This window comes from Arachis ipaensis, chromosome B8 (genome assembly GCF_059453495.1).
Source record: "Arachis ipaensis isolate K30076 ecotype BB chromosome B8, ASM5945349v1, whole genome shotgun sequence".
Taxonomy (NCBI): domain Eukaryota; kingdom Viridiplantae; phylum Streptophyta; class Magnoliopsida; order Fabales; family Fabaceae; genus Arachis; species Arachis ipaensis.
The window spans coordinates 1,508,538-1,518,132 of record NC_142443.1 but is presented as its reverse complement, the minus strand read 5'-3'; the positions used below and the strand labels follow the sequence as shown (position 1 = coordinate 1,518,132).

Sequence of the window (9,595 nt, the reverse complement as noted above, 5' to 3'; positions counted from 1 at the left end):
TTTCAAAACTCACACCATACACAAATACACCCACGCAGAAAAAAAAAAAAAAAAAAAGAGAGAACGGTAGAAGGGGCTGCTGCCTCCACGCCTCGCTGCCAAAGTTCTGCTGCTGCCAAGTCGCCATCGACGTCAACCCTAGAGAAAGAGGGAGTCTGCGAGTTGAAGGAAGCTGGAGGAGTGTCGCTGCCATTAGCGTTTTGCGGTGCCGCCATCATGGTCGCCGAGAAGGAGGAGGACCCGCGAGGAAGAGGGACGCGGTCAGTCTCATCGTCATCAGATCCGTCTTTGCCGATGGAGACCCCATCGCTAAGCTGCTGCACCGCCGCTGCCACTGTTGGGTTTCCGGGAAGAGGAGCTCTAGCGGGAGAGAGAGAACGAGAGAGTTCGCAGAAAGAGAAACATCACCATAACGAACAGAGCGGGGAGGAGGAACTCACCGGAGGAGGAGACTCGTCGCCATGCCTCTAGTCGCCAGGAACGGCGGTACCGTCGCCGGAAAACCCGCCGGAGCTTCCAAACTCACCGGCAACACTACCTTGCCACTGTTCTGGTCTAGCTTCTTCCCTTAGTCTGTCCTGTTTTCACCTTATCTCTGCCACTAATTCATTTTTCTACCTTGTCCTTGTTTTGATTTATTTTTGTCCTTGTTCTGTTTTGGATCTTCCAGAATTTTATCTGCCTTTGTCTCTGTACTCGATTTGAAATGACTGCCTGGTGTTGTGGTCATTGTCGCTGTCGTGAGACGCACTCTGGGTTTGGTCTCTTCGGTCCGTTAGGACCATGCTGTGAGTAGGCTTTACAATTATAACCGTTAAGCTTTTGGTTTATGCCATTATGAGTTTTTAATTATATTTATAAAACTATTATTGAAGAACTTTGATTTGATTATAATACTTGATTTATTATAGCTGAATAATTCTTCTTATAAAATTCATATATTAGAAATTTTTACATGAGACTATATATATGTTTGATAAAACTTTATATTATTTTAGAATATTGATTTTATTTGAATATATGCTTTTGAAGTATTAAAGTATTTGTTGGCACTCACTTAGAAATTATGAAATATGTTTCTATGATTGAAAAAGTATGATGTGAAAATATTTCTGATAAGAAAGTATTATCTGATTGATTTGATTCGATACCTTATATATTTGAGAGATTAAAGATTTATTGTATTTGAAACTATATGTTTTGAATTGGTTTGGGAGGCTCGTATTAGAAAACCGTAGTTAACGGCGGTTATGACGTTAACTTAGATGCATCTGACTCAGACTCCAGCTAGCAGGGGTGTTGCTAGCCTAACGTGTAGGCCACACGTTAGATCTGTTATTCTGTTAGGACACACAAGAGGAAAGGGCTACCTATAGAGGTGGAGCCGCCCATGTGTGGACTTTTGATTTGATTTCTGTATGAGAACTCCCTTATTGATTCACTTATTATCATTAACTATTATTTTCTAATTAAAGTTACTTTGATAATAATGTTTATATGGTCTCATGTCGATTATAAATGTATTGTCTAGTCACTGAGTTGTAAAACTCATCCCTTTTTTTTAAAAACATTTTTCAGGAACAAATACTTGACCATGTGAGACTTTTTATTCAAGAGTAACAATCTGCAGTGAGTACGTATTCTTTGTCGAGTTCCTAGATGTATATGCTCCATATGTCACAGGCAGGATCCAACCATTTGTAATTATTTTATTTTTGTTAAAAATATATATAACTATTTATTTTAGAATTTGTAAAATATTTATAACTTTCTTATTCATCTTATAATTGAGTCGGTTTAGGCTTGCTAAGGGACTATTTTCCTGAGCGCCGGTCATGGCTCATTTTGGGCCGTGACATAATTAGAGTGAGACCAATGTCATGTGCAGATTTATAAATTAATTATACTATTTTGCAAAATATTTTTTAATTTATTTATTTATAAAAAACATAGATTTTTTACCAATAGTGTTATATAACATGAATGTTTGACCATCTCAAAAAATATAGTCACGTTCATACATTTATTCAATTGGCATTTTATACATGACTTTTGTATTTAACAACTATTAATGGATGAATAAAGCGGTTCATACTTTAAAGATGCTATATAAAATATAAATCAATTATTTTAAATAAAATATAATTTGCAAGATATGCCAATAGTATGAAATAGTTGTTCAAATAATAATAAATAGATAAAATATGATCTCAACATATAAATATTCACTAACCAAAGTTCCTTGATAACCTAAATCAGTGTATCTTCGTATCTAATTATTTATTATATAATTCAAAAGAAAAAAAATTAGTTTAAAAGTGTGTATGATTTTTTAGATTGTAAAACATAATAATCAATTATTTTACTTAACAATCATTGACCAAGTAATAATTGGAATAGAGAAAGGAGATTGCTTTCACTATTTCAATTGATTTTGTTAAAAATAATCGATTATTTTATCTATTAAATCTGTGTATTTAGGATAAGCAATATTCTTCTTAACATTATATATGTAAATTGTAATATATATAAATATCTTTCATTAAATAATTTATTTTTAATTAATTTATTTTAATTTTAGTTATAAATTCACTCATTATTAAATTAATTATATTTTTATATTAATAAAAATATACTCACTTATTCTTTTTAAATCTCAATGTTGTTTCTAACGTTTCAATCGTCCTATTTAAGTCCCTAACGTTTTAAAATTGAGTCAATGTTGTCCTGCCGTTAGGGATTCGTTAACAGAATTGACGACGGGACAAAATTGAGACCATTTTAAAACGTTAGGGACTTAAATATGACGAAAATGTTAGGGACAAAAACTATATATAAAAATAAATTTTAATTTAATTTTATCTTTCAATAATATTAATTTTTTACTATACATAGTATTCAATTATTTTTCAATTATATCTAAATAAATTACACTTAATTCCCTAACGGATCCCTAACGCATGACAACATTGAGTCAGTTTTAAAATGTTAGGAAATTAAATAAAACGATTGAAACGTTAGGGACAACTTTAAACTTACTCCAAACGTTATGGACAAAAATGATACTTTATTCTACATAATAAATATATTAAAGTTTTAAATTTTGTATTTTTTTTTACAGAAACTATTTTAATCAGTAATATTAACCTGTAAGGCACATGTTATTCCTGATAACCGTTAATGAGTGTATTAATTCACTCCAATAATACCTGCATTTTGGGATACAAATGTGGGTGACACGAAAGGGACTAGTTAACGCAAAACAAGAGAAAGAAATAGAGGCATTCACGCAGGCTCACGCAAATACTAAATGAAGCCGTCTTAAATTCTAAGTATTATCCGAAACGGCGTCGTTTTGCCCTCCTCCGTTACCGTTTACCTGTTTCTTTTCGTTTCGTTTCTTTTCTTTTCTTCTTCAATCCACTTTCTTCTTTTTTTTCTTTTTTGGCTTTCTCTATTTTCCATTTGCCAAAGAACCGAGTTGGCAATGAGTTCTGATCTCAAACTGCAAAAATCAGAAGCTGTAGCTTAATCGAGTTCGAGTTTCGAGCTCGTGCTTGGATCTGTTTCCTTTTCTTTCTAATTTGATTTTCTTATGTTTATTAGAAAGTGAATTGAATTGAATTGATGGATCTGAGAGGTTCCGTTTTGTTCTTGGCGATTATTCTGATTGTTGAAACATGCTTCGTCGTTGCGAATGGGAATTTCGTGTTCCAGGTGGAGCGTCCAAAAATGCGTTTGGGATTAAGCGATGTTAGGGCGCGTGATGATCGTAGAAGAGATAGGATTCTCTCTGCGGTGGATCTCAACCTCGGCGGCAATAGTCAACCTACCAAGACCGGGTTCATCTTTCTTTTCCCTTTTTTTTTTCTTAATTTAATTTAATTGTTATTATTATGATATTTATTTTTCTTCTGTTATTTGTTTGCATAGTAATTGAATTGTAAGTGTGAATTGCGAATGAACGTACAATAACAACTTACTTGTACAATTATTCAGTTTCTGTTGATGTGGCTCGTGCTTCGATGTGTTATTATAAAAATGAGACAGGTTGGTTCCATAGTTTATGCATCCATAGTACAAGATGCAACTTGTAGTGTTTACTTTTAGTTCAATGTAATTTATGATTTTATTTTATTTTCAATAATGATATGTAGCGTCTTTCTGAATCCTGCTTAAGAAAAATGCTACTCCATCAATTTTAAAAGAGAAAGATACCGAGTGTTTGTGCTTTCAAGATGTTAAACGTATTTAATTTAGTCATTAGATTTCCGGCCCGATGAATACTCTGGTGCAAACAAGAAAAACGTATTTAATTTAGTTTTTGTCTTAGTTTAGAAATGAGGATGATAATTATGATATGTATATTGTGATTTGTGAACTTGTATTCGATTAAGGGGAAAAATTAAAAAGATAGAATGTGTAGTTTAAGATGCAAATATAAAATAATAAAAAGTCATTTATCATATTTTGCAGTCTAGGCAACCAACTCTATATGCAGCCAAACAACCAACTTTTCAAAAGACACTCGTTTTAAAAATTTGAAAAACTAGTTTTACGTTCAAAAAACGTGCATGGTCCGACCCCTATCACCTCTCTTCTCTTCTCCCTACGCATCTCTTCTTTTCCTCCGTACCTCTCCCTCCGCGCTGCCTCTCCCTCCACGTTTCTTCTTCTTCTTTTTCTTAACCTTATTCTTCTTCTCATGATCATTTTTAGAAGTTTTTGTACAATGATTTTAGATATTTCTTTTTGTTAGATTTTGGGGTGTTCTTTTTAACGAATTTGGATGTTTTTTTGGTTAGGTTTTGAAGGTTCTTTTTCTATTACTTTATGGTTTTCTGTAAAGTTTTGGATGTTATTTTTCAAAACTCTTTTCTATGATTTACATGGTTTTCTGTTAAGTTTCGAATGATATTTTTCAAAACATAAGAAAAAGAAACACCCGAATACTGTAGAAAAGAAATATCTAAAATTATTAAAAAAGAATCATACAAAACCTAAAAAGAAGAAACATTTAAAACATAAGAAAAAGAATGAGAAGACACGGAGGGAGAGGAGAAGAGAGGTTTGCATTACCACGTTTGTAATGTCACGCATGGCTGCAGGTGGCGGATGGTGATGTGTCATTGAGACATTGACAGTGGAGGACGCGCGGCTGCGGGTGATGAGAGGTGATGCGTGATTGACGGTGGAGGATTAGGATTTTGTGGTTGTTTTTTTACTGGTAAATGAGAGTGAAAGTAGGATTAGAATTACTCTTGATTTATGGCTCTTTTGCAGTCTGCAGTTGGCTGGTATTCTAGTTGGTTACCTAGCGTGATTCATATTAACTCTTACAGTTAATGCTTGAAAAATAATGTAAATAGTAGCATATGGTTGAAGCATATACATTTTTCGAGTTCATCTAAATGTGAATGCTATCATGCTGATGTTATTTTATTTGTTTTAGGCTGTATTTTACAAAACTTGGGCTTGGTTCTCCTCCAAAGGACTACTATGTTCAGGTTGATACAGGAAGTGACATTCTCTGGGTAAATTGTGTTGACTGCGCAAGATGTCCCAAGAAAAGTGATATTGGTGTATGTATCTTGATCTTGAGTCTAGAGTTTCTTCTGTACCTTTATAATCTGAAGTTACTGAAGTAATTTTTCTCGATATTGTTACATCAGATAGACTTGACTCTCTATGATCCAAAGGAATCCAAAACTTCAGAATTGGTTCCTTGTGACCATGAATTTTGCTCTTCCACATACGATGGTCCAATTCCTGGTTGCAAGGCTGATATTCCCTGCCCATACAGCATAACTTATGGGGATGGAAGTGCAACTTCTGGATACTACGTGCAGGACTACCTTACTTTTAACCATGTTAGTGGTAATCTCAATACCGCACCGCAAAATAGCAGTGTCTTTTTTGGGTAAGAGAAACTTCTGATACTTTGTATTGTGATATTTCTGTCTTGTTGACTTTTGATTACCATTTTCAGTCTGATTAGGTCTATTCACAATGTTGTTGAAGTAGATTAGATGTTAATATTCTTGGCTTATCTTGGTTGTTAGGATAGTTTTTATCCTCGTTTGAGATAGTTGTTTTTCATCATGTGAATAATTTCCATTTATTTAGCTTCCTGGGTTAATAAATAAACGCTGATCCCCTGATTTTATATCTTGGTGTTTTCTTGCTGACAGGTGTGGCAATGTACAGTCTGGGACATTGGGATCATCTTCTGATGAAGCCCTTGATGGAATAATTGGTTTTGGACAAGCAAATTCTTCGGTGCTTTCACAGCTTGCTGCATCTGGAAAGGTGAAAAAAATATTTTCACACTGCCTTGACAATGCTAAGGGTGGTGGAATATTTGCCATAGGAGAAGTGGTGGAACCAAAAGTCAAAACAACTCCATTGGTACCAAGAATGTATGTCCAATAACATAGCATTTTTTATGTCATGCCATGATAGCGGTTATAAAAATCCAAGGACAAATTCAGTACTCACATACTAACACATGGTTGGTTAGAGTGGCAAATACTCCTTCCCCTTAACCACTGTTGATCATGACAGGGCACACTACAATGTCAATTTGAAGGATATTGAGGTTGGTAGTGATATTCTACAACTTCCGACAGATATATTTGATTCTGGAAGTGGGAAGGGAACTGTAATAGACAGTGGAACAACCTTGGCTTATCTCCCAAGCATGGTTTATGACCAACTAATTTCAAAGGTACGTTTATCCTTAGGAATAAATAGAATCAATATTTCCCCTTCTTTCCAGTTTGATAGGCTTCTTGTCTGAGTTGAATAATCTTATTTCTCAATTATGCCATGCATATGATGTATGACAGGTCTTGGCTGCGCAGCCTGAACTGAAATTATATCTCGTTGAGCAACAATTTACTTGTTTCGAGTATACTGGAGAGTATGATACTTTATAACTTTCTTCTATTGATATTTGCATTTCTCTGTCATTTCTGAATTATTGTTTTTGACTAATATAAGATGTGATTCTGTATTTGTTTGATTGCCTATTTCTTCTTTATAGACTTATCATAGCACATAATCAGTCAGATTTATTTTCTTGGTTGTTTTAGTCCATATGGTAAGATCATAAAATGAGGCTGCCCTCTAAATATATCTGAGCTATCTCGGATTTTGATAATATTAGATTATGGCTAATCAATAATCTAAAACAGATTATGATACAATAAGGAAGATATAGCTGTAGCTTTACTCAGTACAGATAACAAAGGCCTTGTAATTGTATTAGTTAAAGCAGTTGAACTGGAAAGGAATTTTTATATTGTAGAGTGATTTGTGTACTTTTGATTAGCTTCTTGAAGAAGTGAAAGTATATCAGCCTATCAGGTCTTATCTGAATTCTGTTATACTTTGTCCTATTCCTTATTGAGTAGGTAACTAAATAAGGTTGAGTTGATATGTGGTAACTAAAATGCAGATTTAATTTTGAAGAGTTTATTTAAATCAGTATGCTCTTCTAATTATCAGGCAAATGCAGCTTGTAACTTGTTGATATTTTGTAATCTTGAAGTATTGATGATGGATTCCCAGTTATCAAGTTTCATTTTGAGGATTCTCTTTCCCTGACGGTGTATCCTCATGACTACCTGTTCCTGTTTAAGGTGAGTAGGAGGAGCTTTGTTATTGATTGTTTCAGTACCCTCTCATTTAAGAGGCTTAGCCTGTTATCTAAATTGATTCTCCTTCTTGTTGTTCTCTGTCTTCTATTATACACGCTTATTATATGATACACTTCTCTATTTGGTAAATATATTACAGTTATTCAATTTTGGTGTTTCTTGGTTGTCTGTCCCCAGGGTGATATCTGGTGTATTGGATGGCAGAAAGGTGTCTCACAAAGTAAAAATGGAAGGGACATGACTCTTCTTGGAGGTAAATTAATACAGTGACCTCTTGTTATAAGTTTATTGAAGGCACAATTAGTGCATCCAGTTTTCTTTTCTTTTTATAATGCTCTTCCAGTATTTGTTTGAGTCTGTTTCTGATCATTAGGAAGATTAATTGTTATGTCTGATTAGCTTTGAAGCCGTCTTTTTCTTTTATATTTTGTTAATATAAAAAAATTCATTAAACAAACTAGTCTTGTTTCTTTATCTTTTATAATTATTTATGTTCAATTACTCCAATTGCAGATTTGGTGCTATCAAACAAACTAGTCGTATACGACCTTGAAAATATGGCCATTGGATGGGTTGACTACAATTGTGAGTGCCAAGTTCCCTTCCTAATTTGTTCTCTGAGTTAATCTATTTCCATTTATATAAATATATGCTGAATATGTAATTCAAAGCTGTGGCTCTCAGTCAAGTTCATATCACCATGGATCCTTTCCTTGTTATTAACCAGTAATATGATATTAATTAAAAAAAAAAACTAGTAGTTCAGAGGATGCATATACTCCTTGATTGAATATTGTTTTTGATCCTATATCTATATGAACTACTGTTTTAGGGTCAAGTTTGTTGACATTTATATTTGCTAGAATGATTTTCTTAAGCATTCTTGCTTTTGTTTAGGCTCCTCTAGCATTAAAGTGAAGGATGAGAAGACTGGAACAGTATATACAGTGGGTGCACACAATCTATCTTCAGCTTCTACCTTCTTAATTCGAAGAATATTGACATTCTTTGTGTTGCTAATTCCCGTGTTAAATTGTTTAACTAACTAGGTTGTTCTTGTGTTATACGAGGGATGTGTCATTCATTCGATTTTTGTTGTACCATAATTCGTTTTGTGATAAATGTGCAGTGTTAATGATATGGTATAGTTTAAATATTTATCATTAATGTATCCCAAAAAAGATATCATTGAAAAAAGGCATCTTTTTTTTTGTATAACTACTTCTTTCTTCTTCTCTAGGAAACATTTTTAAGTTCTTTTCAATGCATGTTGAAGCCATCAGAAATGCCATGTATCTTGTGTTTCTGGTGCGATGTATTTGCATTTCTCTGTTTCTTGTCAATAATACAAATTTTTAGGTTTTGTAAGGATAAAAAATGTACACTGTAATTTGTGGTTTACTAAAGAACCTGCAGCATTATGATGAATTGATGATTTAAAGGATAGCGAGTGCATTTGTGCAGGGCAGGAAAATTCACGATGGGGCTTTGATAGCTTGTGAAACAGTGCACTGGCTAAAGGCAAGAAAACGGAGATCAGCGATAATTAAACTGGATTTTCAAAAGGCTTATGATAGGGTGAAATGGAGCTTCGTGGATATCGTGCTGCAGAAGATGGGCTTTGGATATCGGTGGCGGGGGTGGATTCAGGAGTGTGTATGTTCTGCTTCTATGTCAGTTCTTATAAATGGATCTCCCACTAAGCCGTTCAAAATGGAAAGGGGTCTACGACAAGGAGATCCTTTATCTCCATTTCTGTTTGTCCTGGTTGTCAATGTGCTTCATAGAATGATCGGGGAGGCGGTGAGGAATGGGCGCATATCGCCGCTGTTGGTTGGTCGAGATAACATCGAGTTGTCGCACTTACAGTTTGTGGACGATACTATTCTATTCTGTCCTCCAGAGGAAGAGACCATAAGGAATTACACGCGCCT

At 34.2% G+C, this 9,595-nt stretch overlaps 1 protein-coding gene and 1 long non-coding RNA gene across 2 annotated transcripts; both read left to right on the top strand.

Annotated features, from left to right (window-relative positions):
• On the top strand, positions 1-1,815 carry LOC148546973 (uncharacterized). The gene is made up of 3 exons (XR_015896722.1): positions 1-553; positions 671-788; positions 1,579-1,815. It is a non-coding gene; the product is annotated as an uncharacterized LOC148546973 (long non-coding RNA).
• A 1,528-nt stretch (positions 1,816-3,343) lies between these two features.
• On the top strand, positions 3,344-8,879 carry LOC107613666 (aspartic proteinase 36). The gene is made up of 10 exons (XM_016315766.3): positions 3,344-3,842; positions 5,453-5,582; positions 5,673-5,920; positions 6,192-6,419; positions 6,565-6,727; positions 6,849-6,922; positions 7,553-7,643; positions 7,839-7,914; positions 8,175-8,246; positions 8,559-8,879. Exons 1-10 carry the CDS (start codon positions 3,628-3,630, stop codon positions 8,708-8,710), a joined length of 1,449 nt encoding a protein of 482 aa, XP_016171252.1. The 5' UTR covers positions 3,344-3,627; the 3' UTR covers positions 8,711-8,879.
• The last annotated feature ends 716 nt before the right edge of the window (positions 8,880-9,595 follow it).

Coding starts and splice junctions, on each gene's coding strand:
- LOC107613666 (XM_016315766.3), top strand. CDS start 3,628: ATGGATCTGAGAGGTTCCGTTTTGTTCTTGGCGATTATTCTGATTGTT. Junction 6,923..7,552: donor TGTTTCGAGTATACTGGAGA/GTATGATACTTT, acceptor GTAATCTTGAAG/TATTGATGATGGATTCCCAG. Junction 8,247..8,558: donor TGGATGGGTTGACTACAATT/GTGAGTGCCAAG, acceptor GCTTTTGTTTAG/GCTCCTCTAGCATTAAAGTG.